This window comes from Saccopteryx leptura, chromosome 4 (genome assembly GCF_036850995.1).
Source record: "Saccopteryx leptura isolate mSacLep1 chromosome 4, mSacLep1_pri_phased_curated, whole genome shotgun sequence".
Taxonomy (NCBI): Eukaryota; Metazoa; Chordata; class Mammalia; order Chiroptera; family Emballonuridae; genus Saccopteryx; species Saccopteryx leptura.
Window position 1 is genome coordinate 125051414 of NC_089506.1, and position 17562 is coordinate 125068975.

The 17562-nt window shown below is 54.4% G+C and overlaps 1 protein-coding gene across 1 annotated transcript in view; it reads left to right on the forward strand.

Annotated features, from left to right (window-relative positions):
- Positions 1 to 15116, forward strand: part of RPTOR (regulatory associated protein of MTOR complex 1) — a 237071-nt gene extending 221955 nt beyond the window's left edge. Inside the window, exons 25-34 of the mRNA XM_066381484.1 lie at positions 1786 to 1891; positions 2066 to 2180; positions 3631 to 3755; positions 4697 to 4801; positions 9326 to 9432; positions 10700 to 10827; positions 11256 to 11342; positions 12068 to 12184; positions 12419 to 12548; positions 13130 to 15116. Coding sequence (XP_066237581.1) covers positions 1786 to 1891; positions 2066 to 2180; positions 3631 to 3755; positions 4697 to 4801; positions 9326 to 9432; positions 10700 to 10827; positions 11256 to 11342; positions 12068 to 12184; positions 12419 to 12548; positions 13130 to 13198 — 1089 coding nt within the window. The 3' untranslated portion in view covers positions 13199 to 15116. The remainder of the gene's footprint in view (positions 1 to 1785; positions 1892 to 2065; positions 2181 to 3630; positions 3756 to 4696; positions 4802 to 9325; positions 9433 to 10699; positions 10828 to 11255; positions 11343 to 12067; positions 12185 to 12418; positions 12549 to 13129) is intronic.
- The last annotated feature ends 2446 nt before the right edge of the window (positions 15117 to 17562 follow it).

Below are 17562 nucleotides of genomic sequence, written 5' to 3' on the forward strand. Positions count from 1 at the left end.
CCTGCAGAGCATCGAGTCTCTGTCAGGAATTCTCATCCCTGTTTCTCTACATTACTGCCACTCATCGTTTCCCTTCAGATAAGTTCTGCGTTGTCATGAACAACACTCATCATTGCCCTCTGACAAGCTCTGCGCCATCTTGAATGACACCAACTGTTAGAAGCCCACCCTCACTTGCTGTCATGGGGTCACTCCTTGGCCACTCACTGTCCACAGGCATGGGCACCACGCCTGTGATTGTGTGTCTGCATGTCCTTGCTGCTGCTTCGTTTTGTGTGGTTTTGTGATTTTTTAAGAAAAAAAAAGTGGAGCATAAGTGAGAAACTGGGAGTGGCCCCAGGCTGCCTGTGTGCAGACCTGGGCATGAGGGTCGGGGTTCTGTTTGTCAGCAAAGATCGCACAGCGTCGTGGAGTAGACACATGCTCAGGGTGGAAGCCAGTGCACTTCTCAGCCTGGCCACACAGGCGCACGTGCATGACCACCTTCTCTAGCAGAGGAAGCTGGCCTTCAGCACTGGCTGTGGGCTGTCATCTGGGTGGGGGTACCTGGTCGGTAACAGCAGCTCCCCGTCTCAACTCTCTGTCGAGAGGAAGTCAGGTTTTCCTTGTTCATTGGATTTCGTTTGTATTCCGGGACTTGGCACCTCTGCATTTTGAGAAGGATGTCTGAATGGCCCAAGTTATCCAGTAACGTGTGACTAAGGAAACCGGTCTGTATTGAACAAATGAGTGATGAATAAGTAGACTTAAAACCCAGTTTATTATTTGCTGAGTATAGCTCTCTGTTGCACAGTGGTTTTGCACAGCCACCTGTCACCCCAGCCCATATGCACACGGCATGAAGCAAGCAGGACCCTTGCTCAGGGCAGAGTGGGGTGATCATCTGTACCCCATATTTCAGGTGGAGATGAGCCCAGCGCAGGCACTGTGGCTCGTTAGGAGTGGTGAAGGCGGTGATTTGAACCCCCTGGTTCTGCAGCTTGGCTGTCCCTGACTCTCTAGCCATGAGGAGTTGGTGGCTACTGCACCCTTGGCCGTGTGAGGTGACATACCAACTCCCAAGAAGGACCCAGTGCCCCTCAGTGTCCTGCCTGCCTCCCAGGCCACAGGGCAGCCGACTCTGGTCCCTCACCTCGATCATTTCACACCAGGTGCCCCACTTCCCTTTGACATCAGAGAAGGAAAAAGGCAAAGCTTCTGAGCAAACCTCCCCACCCTGGTCTTTCTCTGATTAAATGTGTGACTGTTCGCCTTACCACCTTTCTCAGCCGAGGTCTGGCCTCTGTCCCCTCCTGCAGAAACACCTGAGTCCTCATCCCTGCTTTTTGTACCTCAAAAGCATTGTGTCCACCTTGAAAACGGTCCACCCTGTTGCTCCTTGTCAGAACGTGGCCACAGCCTCCACTTCTATGCTGGGCTCTGAGGAGTAGGGCAGCACATGTTCCGAGGGTGCTGGGGTTCTAAGTCTCTGCTCCCTGATGGCCTCGCATAGGGCCAGTCCCCAGCTGGTCCCAGGTTTCAGTGCCTCCAAACCCACTGGGAAGGTGAGTGGCTTACAAGGTGCAGAGAGGGAGCCAGGTGCTCCTTTCTGGGCCTGAATCCAGTGGCCTGAGCGGGGAGGCCTGAGTGCCACAGGAGCTTGGGAACCAGCCTTTGTCAGTCACCTCTGCCCTGTGCCTAGCAGTAGGCGTTGGGCAAGCCGACCAGACCAGAGACCTCGGTTCTTCAGCATATGGGGAGCAGAAACCTTTTCTCACCACTGAATCTAATGTGATCTTGTTGCAGATCCCAGAAGAACACGATCTGGAGAGTCAGATCCGCAAGGAGCGGGAATGGCGATTTTTGCGCAATAGCCGTGTCAGGAAGCAGGCCCAGCAACTCATCCAGAAGGGTGAGGGGTCTGGGGAGCCCCGCAGATTCCTGGGTCCTCCCCTGTCTGACCGGTGGCCTCTCCCAAGCGTGGCTCCTGCGTATGACATTTGCAGTGGGAAAGGAGCCCGCCTCCTAGGCCCCAGGGCCCTGGGTGCAGATCTGTCTGCGTTGACCAGCCTGTGTGTCTGCTCAGGCATCACCAGACTGGACGACCAGATATTCCTGAACAGGAACCCTGGTGTCCCCTCGGTGGTCAAGTTTCACCCCTTCACACCGTGTGTGGCTGTCGCCGATAAAGACAGCATTTGGTAAGTTTGTGGGGACGCACATTTCCAGTGTTGACAACTCTTCTTCCTCCCATCCCAGCTGCTGCCCAGGGGGAGGGGCTGGTGAACAGGTGGAGAACGATCCCTGCACCCCCCATGTTGTCCCCTGCCAGTGGGGCAGTGGCAGGAGCTTCTGTGCCCAAGACAAGCACACATGACCTGAGGCAGACCACACTGGCAGGTGCGTGTGCAGGGTCCCTCTTGCTGCTGCCTCTGCAGGAGCAGATGTGCTCATGGGAGATGCCAAGTGCAGTAGTGACAGCATGGCCCTTGTTGTGGACAAAGGACCCACTTTATGGGGGACACCGAGGGCGGTTCTCCTACCTGTTTCTTACTCCTTTTTTTTACTGTGATAAAACACATGAGAGGTGCCATCTTAACCATCATTGAGTTCTTTGGCCTTAAGTACATTCACAATTTTGTGCAGCCATCATCTCCACAACTTTCTCATTTTTGTAAAACAGACACTCTGTCCCCATGAAACACTAACCCCCCTCTTTCTCCCAGCCCCTGGCACCCCCTATTTATTTCCTGTCTCTCTGAATCTGACTCCTATTTGTCCTTCTGTGTCTGACTTCACTGAACACAGTGTCCTCAAGCTCCATCCATGCTGCAGCAGATAACAGGGTTTCTTCCCATTTTACGGCTGAATATTCCATTATGTGACTAGATCCCATTTTATTTATCCATTTATCCCTCAGTGGACATTTGGATGGTTTCCACCTTTTAAAAAAAAATTAATATAGCCAGGTTTTATTTTTTAGTTCTTTAAAAATATGTTCATTTTTAATACAACTTAAAGGATGGCAAAATATACACTAGAATAAAGTTGACTTTGCGTGTTTGTTGTGTTGGTTCTGTTAGAAAAAGGAAGCAGGGTGAACACTGGGAGTGATGGAGCGTGGTCTGCGTTCAGTGGCGTGTGGTCCCGGGGATCGCAGTCTCGCCTCAGAACACTGCAGGCCTCCCATATACTTGTATTTACCAACAGCCCCCATTAACATAGAAACAAATTTTTATTGAAGGCTCAGTAGATGTTTGTTTACCCTTAATAATTATTCACATTACAATAATAACATCGATAATAAGTTGAGTTATTTAAATCCACCAGGCACAGTGCTAAGTCCTCCCTATCAATTTATATTAATCTAATTGTTGTAACTTGTTTCCACCTTTGGACTGTTGGGAATCATGCTGCTGTGAACACGGGCACACAAATACCGCTCAGCCGTCCACCCAGAAACAGAATCTTGGATCATAGTGCACCCCTGTGTGGAGTTGTTCCGAGGAACCTCCACACCTCCACACGGGCACTGGGGTTCCCGGTTTCCATGTCTCCCAACGTGTGTTTGTTTGCTGGTGGTGGCCATGCTAGTGGGTGTGAGGGGTGTCCCTGAGGTTTCATGGCCTGTTCCTCTCTTGTTCTCCTGAGTTTTTGGGACTGGGAGAAAGGGGAGAAGCTGGACTACTTCCACAACGGGAACCCTCGGTACACACGGGTCACCGCCATGGAGTACCTGAATGGCCAGGACTGCTCACTCCTGCTCACAGCCACAGGTGGGTAGTATGCATGCCGGGGACCTAGACCTGGGCGCACAGCATGAGACCCAGCACCTGTTTGTGCAGTCTCCTTTGACCCTGACCATCCCTTCTGCCAAAGGGGATTGTCCTCAGTCATGTGAAGGCTGCTGTCATAAGGGGTTAGGAGGTTCCTAAGGGAAAGAGCTTTCCTCACAAATAGCAGGGAGAGCAGAGTGACCAGTTCAGTCGTGTCCCAGGGAGTTGGGGTCCCAGTGGAGAAGCAGCACTCGAATTCCAGGGCAGGGGAAGTTCACTGTCATAGGGTCGGCAATGGGACAGCAAAGGGATAGGGAACATGGACTCAGCTCAGGGAGCGTTTCTGGGTGTGCTTCCCAGTAACCTTGTCCTCCTGCAGGGTGGGCAGCCAGGGGCTGTGGGAGGGGCTTGTAAGGCCCAAGAGTGGGCTTGCAGGGTGAGTCCAAGGGCAGGAGGAAGGAAGGATGTGTAGTGGACTCTGCCTCACTGCTGTCTGCCAGAGGACCCGGGGCCATTTACCCCAGGCTAACTCATCTAAAGGCATGGAGGACCGTCTCCCATTTCCTGATTCAGAGAGCCCGTGGGCAAGGTCACATTTCCCATGGAGGATCCTCTGTGTGGAGCACAGACAGAGTGGGAGGGAGGGACAGGCCCTAAAGACTGTTCTGCATTGAGACTGGATCTTCTCCTCTTGAGGTGTCAGTAAGGAAGGATCAGGGCAACTGGCAGCAAGGCCGCCCCACACTCAGCCTCTGCTGGTGGCTCTGCCCAGCCCTGAGTCTAGGGTCCACAGACCAGCCCGTCCCTCCTGTGGATGCTCCTGGGCTTTCCTCCAGGAACATCCACGTGGTCTTTACTTCCACTGCCCCTCCAGTGGGAGGGCGTCCTCCATACCCAGAGAGTGGGTCTGTGTTCTGATTGCCTTCTCTTCTCTCCCCAAGATGATGGCGCCATCAGGGTCTGGAAGAACTTTGCTGATTTGGAAAAAAACCCAGAAATGGTGACTGCTTGGCAGGGGCTCTCGGACATGCTGCCAACGACTCGAGGTGTGTCCTCCCCAGGGCAAAAGGAGTCCTGGGGCTGCTGAGAGGGGGCAGGGGGGCAGGGTGACCCTGCAGTTTCATGTCCCCTCTGGGTGATAGCGCCCATAAGCTATTGAATTCATGTCTGATTCTGAAGTCGTGAACCAGCGAGCTTCCCCCACCTGTCCACAAAAGCACTTCCACCTGAGAGACACAGCTGTATGGGGTGGCTGTCTAGCTGACCTCTGACCTGTCTGGACACGTCACCAGCCTGCGTACACCTGTACCAACTCTCATCCCTGGCTTGAAGGAAGTGTTGCTGGGAAAAGCGTTGCCTCTGGCAGGGCCAGAGGACTTGCATCCTGTGCTGTTTGCACCCAAATATATTCCTTTTGTGGGACTCCAACACCATGCACAGCTGCCTTTGGATACCCCAGCAGCACTGCATCAGCGAACTGGGTGCTCAGGTCTCGAAACTGCCTGCCTGGAAACAAGGCCTCTAAGCAAGGCAGCAGCGAGTTCAAGAGCAAGAGCAGCTGCTGGGGAAAACGCTGGTTCAGGCAGAAACCCAAATGGTGTTCTGATGAGGAGACAGAGGCGAGGGGTAGTCACGAGTAAAGGACCAGGACAATGACATCCACAGCAGGAAGGTGTTGCTACTGAGACAGATAACATAGGGACACTAATTCTAAACAGTGTTTTAATTTTCAGTCCAGTAGTCATAATAACTGCAACTTTGTAAACAGCTGTCTGAGATACAATGTTGCCCTTGGCCCATAGCACCAGATTCTTGACTCTGTTGAAACGTGCAGAGTTTCAGGCATTAGACATTGGAGGTATCTGCAGTTCTGACTCTTTTAAAGTGGCTTTGTTTATATTGTTTTTCACAAAACAAGTCTTTTTCCTCTCTTAATCTCACTGTTTAGGTAAACTATAGAGATGGAGCTTTACCAGTCCAGGCAACAAGAATAATTCTTGACCTGTGACTTGCCAGATGCAGGTTGGAAGTGTGACCAGCCTTCCAAGGAATATAGTGTTCTCGTCTGTTCTTACTGCTTGGTCTCTGCAGAAAGGCAGGCACAAGTGGGCCTGGCAGGGTCCCATGTGCCCCAGGAAGTGGGAAGTGAGATATTCCCGCAGACCCATGGACTCTCCTCTTAGTGTTTCATGGAGAACTCTTCTAGTAAAAAGTTAGGAATGAAGGAAGGACAGTTAGAAAACAAACTGGAGGGCCTGACCAGGCGGTGGTGCAGTGGATAGAGCATCGGACTGGGATGTGGAGGACCCAGGTTCGAGACCCCGAGGTCTCCAACTTGAGCACGGGCTCATCTGGTTTGAGCAAAAAATCCCACCAGCTTGGACCCAGGGTCGCTGGTTTGAGCAAGGGGTTACTCGGTCTGCTGAAGGTCCGCAGTCAAGGCACATATGAGAAAGCAATCAATGAACAACTAAGGTGTCGCAATGAAAAACTGATGATTGATGCTTCTCATCTCTCTCCGTTCCTGTCTGTCTGTCCCTGTCTATCCCTCTCTGACTCTCTCTCTGTCTCTGTAAAAAAAAAAAACAAACTGGAGGTTGAGTTTGTCCCCACACCTGCTCCAGAGAAGAGAGCTGAAGGAGCAGGAAGCAGCCTCCTGAGCAGGTTTGGCTGTAACAGTGACCAGAGGGCCTGTCTCAGAGCCTGCTTGGGCTTCTCAGAGGAAACCTCAGTTCTCTGGAAACCTAAAAAAGAGCCAGAGGGCGACTTCCCTGGCCTCTGTCCCCCGGGACCAGAGAACCTCTACAGGCAGCATGTGCTGTACTAAATAAAGCTTTTGCTTATCCACAAAAAAAAAAAAAAAAAAAAAAAAGCCAGAGGGCCGCCTTGCATGGGTGGAGCTTGGGGCAGGGTGGGGGAAGGAGGTAAAAGGACTGCTGTGCCTTTCCAGCCAGTCAGTTGGACAGTGCAGTCAGTGCCACAGTATGGGACAGCAGTGGGTCCCCAGAGTGAGCTCCTTCCCACCCTGTGGCTGAGCCCAGGATGGTCAGGGCCGCCCAGGGCGTGGGACAGGTGGCCCGTGATCAGCATATGCGCACATGGATAGCATCCTGGGCCTCTGCTGTTTGTTAACGTTCAGTCACAGGAGTAGCGAGGAAGCCAGAGGTTGCGCTCTCTACAGAATCATGGGGCCGTGGCCCAGCAGCCTGTGCTCATCACAGCAGCAGGACGTGGTGGTGCTGGTGCCAAGGCTCTCCGCACAGGTCCTGCTGCCTGCTCTCTCCCTGCAGAGGGTGGGGCGTGGCTCTAGCTCTTAGGGAGCACCTCTCCCACCCTCTCTCCTCTGACCGTTTGGGCAGCTGCTAAGTGTCCTGACCCATTTCCAGGTGGAAAACAAAAGGTTCAGGTAAAGTCATGTGCTCCTGAGGGGCAAGCTTTTTGGAGCCCAGTTTTCTGTTGCCAGCCTAAATCCCTGAACCTGCCAGTTTACCTAGGGGTGCTCACAGCGTTTCTGAGAGAGCCTGACCCCATGGGGAGACTCTGTGTCTGTGTCTCAGGGGAGAGAGTGGAGGCCACTGTCCCGCAGGGCTGTGGTTCTCACATGGGCCTGAGTGGGAGGAGCCAGTGAGGGCTGACCCTCCACTCGGACTTCCAGAACCATTGCTCCCAGTTGGGCATCTCAGTTGGGGGCGAACGGGACCTCAGGGGTCAGCTCCAGATGGCAGGGTCCTCAGAGGTCCTCCTGGACTGGCTGCTGACTTGGAGGGCTGAATGCAGACAGCACAGACCTGAGACTCTGGACGGCATGCTCCTCTACTTGGCTCCAGGCCCGGGACGCTGTCTGACCACCACATTCCAGTTTCTTATCGTACAACTTTCCCTGCTCCGTGTAACCCCAGTTTAAGGGAGAGATTTCCTCTGTGGCCAGGTTTGGGGTCAGGACACGTGTCCACAGCCTGTATCCAGGATGAAGTCGGGCAGAGATGAGGAGTCTCTGCGTCCTGGGGAGTGCCTCCCACACCCCCATGTGTAGATGCACACAGATGTGGTCTGTGTGCTTAGGGTCTATGGTCTGCACGGCTGGGCAGAGGCCTCAGATTTTGAAACCCCAGAAATGGCCACATGTAGAGCTGGGCTCATTGGTCAGACCAGCCAGCCTCCATCAAACAAGCACAGGGAGGCGTGCAGCATGTCCACATTGTCTTGACCATGTCAGCAGGGGCAGGAGGGAGCAGCCAGGGAGCCCAGAACAGCAGCTCCAGCTGCCCCCAGCAAGCCCCACTGGAAAGTCAGGAGACCGTGAAGGTGAGCGTGTGGTCTTCTGTCTGTTCTGCAGGAGAAGGGCAGAGATGCTGCATGGGTCACGGTCTTCAGGATGAGGTGGTTGATGTCTTCACTCGTTCAGTCACAGAGTTTCCGTATCTTAAGAGTTAAATCACAGCTATCAGTTTTTTGTGTTTTTTTTTTAATTTATTTATTGATTCTAGAGAGAGAGATAGAAACATCGATCTGTTTCTGTATGTCCCTGACCAGGGACCAAACTGGCAACCTTTGCATACTGGCACGCTTCTCCAACCAACCGAGCTGTCCAGCCAGGGCACAGCCTTATTGTGTCATCACCTGTTTGATTTTCCATCACCACCTCATGATGACCACTCTCTCCTCCCACCACATCTAGAAGCTGGACATAGTGCTGGGTGGGGTTGGTCTTGGGCAGGCAGGCTAACAGCTCTGTCCCCTTTCTGAGCAGCAGGACCTGGCCAGACAGCAGACTCTGGGAGGAGGGGCAGGCGGGACTTTTCTCGCCAGTGGGTCGGATCCCAGTGCAGACCGCTGTTTGTATCTGAGCAGCCCTCACATTTGATGTGAGACACGGCCTTCCACAGACAGAGCCTCCCTGTCTTAGCTGACGTGCCTGGGGAGGGTGCTCTCGGCCTGCAGGAAGTGCATCCTGGGACAGAGCAGGCAAGGGAGGCTTTCACTGCATCTAAAATTTTACTTTTCAAGAAAAAAGCAAAAATGGCAAAATATTAGCAAGTGTTAGATCTGGGTGATGGGTGCAAAGATTTCTATTTTGTTCTTCTCTATATATTTAAAACTTTTACAATTAAACATTTAAAATTAAATTTTATTCTAAATAGAATTGCTTCTTGAGGTCTTACTGCTGCAGTTGCTTGTTTGCCCGCCCAGTCCTAGCGTGGAAAAGGGCAGCTCACCCCTGACCTCTGGGCTCAGGCACAGCCTCGGGAGGTGGCAGCTGCTTATCACAGGGACTGCAGTCCCTGAGCTCCCATGGGACCATTTCCCTCCCCCTTGCACACTTTGGGGCCACCAGACCTGCCAGTTGTGCCCGGGCGTGCTGGAAACGGGTGTCTTGGACAGAGATCCCAGAACAATGCTGATCTTCTAGGCTCTGGCAGGGATCTGGGGAAGACTGAACTAGTGCCCCGTCCTGGATTCGGGGCACACTGGGAGCCCAGCCGAGCTTGCATGGGTCCCTGACACCAGCTGGTGGAGTGTCTGTCCGGAACAAGCTCCCACAGTGACCTGCTATCCATCTGTCTCCCCAGGAGCTGGGATGGTGGTGGACTGGGAGCAGGAGACTGGCCTCCTCATGAGCTCAGGGGACGTACGGATTGTGCGGATCTGGGACACAGATCGCGAGATGAAGGTGCAGGTAATGACTCGGTGCCCCACCCCCAGCTGTCTACACCGTTCCCTGGGAAAACCAAGCCTGCGATCTCCAAGCAGTTGTGACTAAATATCAGTCACCCCTGGGAATGGGGTGCCTGGAAGCATCAGGCCTTGGTGCTGGGAACCCAGAGCCTCTAGAGACCAGTTGGCACGTCTGGATGCCTGTCAGACATGACACTGTGATCTGCCCAGCAATGTAACCAAGCCTGTGCTAATTCTAATCATTGTCAAATATTAATTTATCTGTGCAAATAAGGGAATATCAGAAAGCAGTGGGATAGAAGTATTTTAAATTAGAATGATTTGATTATGTGCTGCTTAAAGTACCTTTTATTTTCAGTTTTAATTGGTACTGCATAAGATTTCCCAGAAAAGGAATAGCACAAGGCAGATTCCCAGGGCACAGAGTGAGGCCGCCTCCCCGTGCTGCCTGGCCCTGGTCTCTCGCCAGGCCTTCGATTAGACGAGAGGCTCTGCTCACACTCTATCTAACACAGTCTGCCTGTCCTCACGTCCTGCTATGGCGCAGTGGGTGTCATCATGCCACCTTTCTTGGGGTGTGCTGGCTGGAGGCCCCCCCTCACCGCTGACAGCTGCTTGACACTTGCTGCTTACGTCACTCACCTGGAGTCAGGCTCTGAGACCCTGATCAGGCTGATGACATGGGGCTGATCCAGGCTTCTCCCGCCCTTTAAGACCCTAGGACTGCTTCCAGCCTCCAGGATTTCTTCCAGTGAGGTGCACTAAGAAGATAACCTTCTAGGCTGGCAACAACTGCTCCTCCTTGTGGGCTGTTTCCTCACCTGCTCCTCACTGCTGAGCACAGGGCACTCCAGCCCTCCTTTCACACGCACAGCTGCCAGAGTGAGGGACACAGTTTGTGGGCTCAGGTCCCGCTAGAGTCTTCCCTGGACAGACTAGGAGTTCCAGAGGGAGCTGATGAGGATTCCTCCTGCCCAATGTGCTCCATCTTTCTCTTTAGGGAAGAGGGAGATGTCAGAAAGTGTAATTGGTGCTGAGAGCTAGTCGTCACCAGACTGTTTGCTGACAGCGGCCCCAGGAACCAGGTCTCAGGCTCTGCCCTCCTGGGCAGGCCCCGCTGCAGCCTTGCCTGTCAGTCAGGCACCCCATGGGCCTCAGTCCCTGGCTAGCCCCTGCAGGTCCCTCATGCTCCCTGGTGGAGAAAAGGCACAGGTCCCAGGCACATCCAACACCATGGAGCCTTACCAGGTCTCTGTGTTCGGCCTTAGGACATCCCCACGGGTGCTGACAGCTGCGTGACAAGCCTCTCCTGCGACTCCCACCGGTCCCTCATCGTAGCTGGCCTCGGTGATGGCTCTATCCGTGTCTATGACAGAAGGATGGCGCTCAGCGAATGGTAACTCAGCCATGCCCCTCCCAAACCTTCCAGATTCCAGTGGTCACATTTCTGCCAGATTACTGGGCCCAAACGAAGTGAGCACCAGAGCCCGCTGGGTACTGTCCACAGAGGCCTCACTCCCCGTGAGCCATGGACAATCCATGTGGAAGGTAGGGGGCGGGGGTCCCTGAGCTCAGCTTCCCCAGGGAAGGCTGCCACCTGCCATCTCCCGGTTCATGCAGGTGAACAGCCAGGGGGTGGCGGCAAGGTACATGTGTGTGGGCACCAGAAGGCAGGTGATTATGCTTGTGGAGCTGGTGTTGCCCAAGGCCCCATGCTGGTTTGTGACAGCACCACCACATCCCTGTCTGGCATCCCCATGCCCACATGGTTGTGCTCCCTGCCCCTGGCCAGCTCTGACCCATGCCCCTCACCTCTCCCCACAGCCGCGTGATGACGTACCGGGAACACACAGCCTGGGTGGTGAAGGCCTACCTACAGAAGCGCCCCGAGGGCCACATCGTGAGCGTGAGGTGGGATGTCTGCTGTGAGAACATGTCCCTCCATTTAGAACACATCCCTGGTCTTTAGCAGCTATGAAATGACGAATTTCAGGACAGTAATTAGCTCTACTCTGGGACTGGCTGGAAAGGTCAGGGCCAGACTGTAGGCCAGGGATACTCGTTCCTCCCACTGGACTGCTTACTGTGGGTGAGGGGGGGTCTGCTCATCGGGCGCAGGGAGAAGGTGGGAAGCAGGTTCCTCAGGGGGCAGGGGCCATCTGCTGGCATGTGGCTGTGAGGATCCCTGCACATGCCACAGCCATCTGCCCATAAACCCCTTCCTGTTGAGAAACCCTATGCTGAGAGCAGCAAATATTCATTTGCCCATTAGAGGGACAGGAAAACATACTACTGTCCCCACCGCCCTTTCTTCAGAGAGCTGCTCTAGCCCTGTTTGTAATATAAAGACAGAACGTGGCTGTCAGAGTGACGCTGCCAGGGCTGAGGGCAGGAAGAGAGGTGGCCTCCTGGGCCTCCCCACCCGTCCATCCCTGCTACACAAAGTCTAATCTTGGGGACAGGAAATGAAACAACGTAAATCACGTCCTGCCCTCTGCAGCGGGGCTTCGACTTATCCCCGGGGTGGTCCTGGCAGCCAAGTCAGGGAGCTCGTGCGCTGTCGGGCCTTACAAGCACTAAGAGGGTCCCAGGAACCAGCATGCCTGGCCTCTTGTCACCATGACTCCTCCTGGCAGTGTGAACGGAGATGTGCGCTTCTTTGACCCACGGATGCCAGACTCTGTGAATGTCCTGCAGATAGTGAAGGGGCTCACGGCCCTGGACATCCACCCCCAGGCCAACCTGATTGCGTGGTAGGTGCCCAGCCTCCTCCTGTGGGGCCCTTCCTGCCTGACCATCCTGAGGCCGCAGTGAAGGACAGCAGGTTGAAGCCAAATACCTGTGGCCCCTTGCTGGCCTGGCCCCAGCCCCAGTAGCTAGCTGGCTCACCGGTCCTTATGGGAGGGACCCAGCTGGCCCTGAAGACCCTGTCCTGTCCCCCCCACCCCGAGGAGAAAGGCACTGACACAGGCCTCTATCCGCTGCAGTGGCTCTATGAACCAGTTCACTGCCGTGTACAGCGGGACCGGGGAGCTCATCAACAGCATCAAGTACTACGACGGCTTCATGGGCCAGCGTGTTGGTGCCATCAGCTGCCTGTCCTTCCACCCGTACTGGGTCTGTGTCCCTGCGCCCAGTTGGGGGGGGGGGACTTGGGGGCCAGCAGCACAAGCAGGTGGGCTGCAGCCAGGCCCCCACACCACATGCCCTGGGCCTCCGCCCTCCTGGTCCTGGGCTGTGGCCCCAGCTGCCCATGTTCTTGAGGCAGTGCCACGCTCCCTGTCACCTCAGGCCTGTGCTCATGTCACCCTGGAGAAACGTTCAGTGAGAAGCCTTCTGGGAAACCAGGCACACGCACACACATGTGACACGGCCTGTCTTCATCGACAAGTGGTCACACGGTGGCAGGGTGCTGTGGTTTAAGTCAGGACTCTGCCCACCTGCCTTTGATCCATCTGGGCTCCACAGGAGCCTGGTGTGTGGCTCTGCTGAACCAACCACCCAACCTTAGGCCCCCAGAACCATCCCTCGGGGGCAGTCCTGAGAGGTTCAGGGACTGAGGGTAGCTTGTGGGTCCTGTCATTTATGCACCTGCCTCAGGCGGAGTAGAGAGTGAGGCAGCAGTGGGCACCCCCCTCCCATGACCATCCCCTGGGGCCCGCTCACCTGCTCACCCACTCTCCCACTTTCCTCTGCAGCCTCACCTGGCCGTGGGCAGCAACGACTACTACATGTCCGTGTATTCCGTGGAAAAGCGCGTCAGATAGCGGCGTCTGCCCCTCCAGGCTGCGTGTACATAGTGGGCTCACCACAACCCAGGAACTCCGTCCTGACCTGGCTGCTGAGGGCTCTCGGAGGCCACACTGTCTGTCTGTCTGTCTATCTTTGCTGTCCTGCCCCAGAGCCCAGGGAAGGGGGCTCTGGTGTAGTCCTGTGGTGTGACAGTCGCTTCTCTGCTGAGACGCAGCTTCCAGGCCAAGGACTCCATCGCCACTCGTCCCGTACCTTCCTGTCCTGTTTTTCCTCTGAAGGTTTTCAAAGGGGGAACACACTCATCTTATTTCTACGCAACCCAAGCATGAGCTCCGCACAGCTCCCTACTAGACACTGGCTTCCTCAGGGCTTGGCCTCCTGGGGGGTCCCTGAGCAGCCACTGCCCCGCCATGAACCAACACTGGGGTGCAGCCCAGCCTGGCCACACCCCCCCTCTGGTCTGCTCATTGGGAGGGTCCCAGGCAGGTGGAAGAAGCTGGGGTTCAAGACTGGGCACAGAGGAGTTGAAGGGGCTGGTTCCCAGGCCTCCCCCAACCACCAGCTCCCCCAGCCCCCATGCAGCCCCCTCCCCGGCACAGCACTGATCCCTTAGCAGGAGGGCCTGTGCCTTGGGCAAAAAGGTAGGTCTTTGGAGACTCAATCTTCTGAAGTCACAGTCTTTTTTCCAATGAAGGGCTGCTCTTCCCAGCAGGGACAGTGACAGTTGCCCAAGTCCATGACCTTCCTGCCTGTGCTGGCACACGCATCACACGCGTGTAGCGGGAGGCACAGCTGGAGCCCGGAAAGCGTCTGTGGTTAGACATCCGACCTACAGTCCCCACCCGCACACTGGTGCAGCGGTGACGCAAAGAGCTGGGTGATCACTTCAGTGTGCATGTCTGTGTGAGTGCACAGGCATGTGCAGGGGCCCGTGTCTGTGTGAGTACACGGGTATGTGCAGGTGTGAGTGTGAGTGCACTGGTGTGTTTCGGCACACATCTGTGCGTGTACACATATGAGTGCACGGCAGAGAGCCATGGCAATGACTGAGCCAGGAAGGGCCACAGAGAATGTGCTGAGCAGCAGCAGACAAATAGCACTTGGAAAACAAAACTACCACAATGATGATATTTGAAAAGCATTTTTCCACTTCCCTTGGGAATCAGGATTATTCAGAGACAGAGTGAGGTGGCTGAACTAACTCTGCCAGTGAGGCCAATGTCAGTGTGAGTGTGAGTGAGCGGCGACGCAAGTTTAGGTCCCCTTGCACAGCAGACAAGGGCTCTGCCTCCGCCAAGAGCATCTTCAGTGATGGGACCCAGCGGCAGGACAGCCTGGGTATGCTGGGCCAGAATCGGACGGGTTGGGCGCAGGGGGTGGCCCTTCCACTGTGGGCCCTGTGTGCTCCCACCAGGAGAAGGTTCTGGGACGCAGTTCCCACTCCGGCTCTGTGGCTGTCCCCCATGTTCTGGGTGAGAGCCATGCAGGGTCAGGAAGGCCACAGAAAGTCCTGCTCCCCACACGGCACCCCTGTCAGCTCTGTGAGGCACTCCAGGAGGCGATGTCAGAACCTTCCGGAAGTTGAGCTCCACCCACAGACACTGAGTTTGACTCATGGAGTAGTTCCACTCCGGATTCCAGCCTCACATGCAGTTCTGTTTGTTTTGAGACAAAACCATGCCCTTTCCCTGCATGGCCACTGCCCACCGTGGGGTTACAGCAGCGCCACACAGGGTTGTTTTCACAGGTCTGATGCGAAAATTCAATCATGAAGTTAACCCAAGCTCGAGAGCCTGACCTAAAGGTTCATTAATATCTATTTATTGTACCAGAATGAAAATAGAAAAAACTTTGACAAAACAGGGAATAGTAATGTAAATGTGAAACGGTGACAGGCAATAAACTGCTAATAAAAGTAAGTGCAGAGTGACAGCTGGCAGCTTCGTCTTTTGCAAAAACAGCATGTCAGCCATGTGAACGTGAGCAGCTCCATATGGACATGCCCACCTTCCCCCGTTTAGTGGGAGCCCATCACAACATTAGGTCACCTTCTGTCCCCTGACACATGCAAACTCATGGCAGCAGGGACCCAGAGCAGGTTCTGTATGTGATAGATGCTAAATGAGTCGGCATGTGGAAGGGGCGTGGCGGATGGGTGGATGGGTGGATGAGTGAGTGGATGAACAAACGGATGACTTCTCCCGGGTGAGACAGATTCATGGCAGTTCCTTCCGCCTATATAGAGGCCCTACCCCCAACCGCACCTGGTCTTGGGCCCACCTTCCTGCAAGGACCCCCAGGGCCCCTATCTGCTGGTGCCAGGGTTCCAGGTGATACCTGTCTATGGCACCACCATGTGGCCACTTTGGTGATTACCACTGCTTGACCTCAGCCCCACCTAATGTCCAGTGCCAAGGCTTCCAGGAAGGAGATGGACAGACACCCTGCCGTTCTGTGCTGCCTCTCCCAGGCCTCTTGTCTCTTGTGCTCTCAAGCCCCCAAACACTGTCTAAACCTTTAACTCTCTACAGCATGGCATCTCCACTTGGCCGGGTCCCTCAGGAGTCACCAGCAGGCTGAGCCTTCCCTGCAAGTTATATGATGTGATTGTCTTACTGTGTTAGGGGTTGAAATGTGCCCTGCCCCTTGCCAAATGCATGTGGAAGTCCTAACCCAGCACCTCAGAATGTGATCTTATTTGGAGAGAGGTTCTTTACTGAGATCAAGTTAAAATGAGGTCAATAGAGTGGGCCCTAGTCCAGTATGACTGTCCTTATGAGAAGGGGTTTATGTAGATAGACATGCGCACAGGGAGACAGCATGTGAAGAAGGCAGAGACAGTGATCCTCCTACAAGTTGAGGGACCTGAGATTGTCAGCAGCCAGGAGAGGGGCTTAGGACAGCTCAGGTGGGCCAGCCCTCCCACACTGTCATCTTGGACTTGCAGCCTCCAGACTGAGACAAGTTTAAGCTGCTTGGCCTGTGGTCATTTGTCATGGCCACTTGAGCAGAACAACATAGTCTGTGAAAAGCAGATGACAGAGCTCCAGGTGTGCTGCGGCAAAATGCTCTTCTGCAATTGCCTGGAAGTGTTTCCCGAAAGCCTGGTTCTGGGGGCCCAAGAGACAGGCATGCACAGAACAGGATGCAGGGGACTATGGCAGGCCAGTGATTTCTAAGTACATTGAGAAGACTACATTTTTTTAGAATGGCAAGTGAGGGTTTTGAATTCTCAGTTCAAGGTAGTCAGAAAATCAGAAGGTAGGCAGGATTACTTTAAAGAAAATCTTGTTTCTTAAAGCAGGACTGTTGTGTCTGGAAACCAGTCCTCATGTTTTGTCCTGTGGCTGTAGGATTACAGGGTAAATGGAATTCTTAGCATCCACAGGTCAGAGCATTGAGTATGAAAGAGAATGGAGAGTTTAGTGGACTGACTTTGACTAGCCACCCACTAATCCCACTAAGCCCTGCCTGCCATCAGCCCCCTCACACGAGGACCACACCTGAGGCTGTTACCTGCTCGGGAGGCTGACATGCCCCCAACTTGTCAGCCCTTGTTGCCTCCAGACCCCAACTGCAGTGACATCCCAGCTGACCTGTTCACAGCCCAAGAGCTCCAGGTTTTGCTGACAAACAGCGTCATGGAAGGACTGCACAGGTGCATGGGGCAACACAGTGGGGCGGATGTGGATATTGGTGCACTGTCCCAAGACCCTGGACTGACGGTTTGCTTTCATCTGTGAGAAGCCTTGTACTTTACTCCTTTGTTCTGGAAACTTGGACACAACGTGGCCCCACTGAGCTGCCAGACATTCCTTGGGGTGACACCAGGAAGGATCGGGGTTTAGGGAGAAGTGGATGTGACCTGAATGTATCGGGTGCAAGTCATCGCTGAGTCCCCACTGTGTCCCTGAGCACACACCCTGCAAGAGGTCTGTAGGCCAGGAATGATAGTAGAGGTGCCGCCACCAAAATATTGTCCCCTGATTTCTCCTGGAACCGGGAGGGCAAGGCCCAGAGACAGGTGGGAAGGGCTGCTGAGCAGTAATTCCCATGGAGGGTGCCGGGGATCCTGGGTAGTGGCCAGTTGGTCAAGTGCTCTCAGAACCAAAGAGGACAGTCTAAGGAAGCATAAATTGATTATTCACACACACACAAAAACAAACCGATGTGGCAAATAGGGACCTGATGTGAGTCCCTTAATGGCTGCCCGGTGCCCAGCTGAGTGGAGGGGAGATGGGGTCCTCTGTAGTGGGCTCTAAGTATAAGACACCACCACCATGCTCCCCCTGGTGCCTGAATCATTGCTGTATTATCTCCTGCTAACCGCTAGTTCTCACGCTCACCAATCTGCAGTTTAGGCAGACAGCACCTCTCT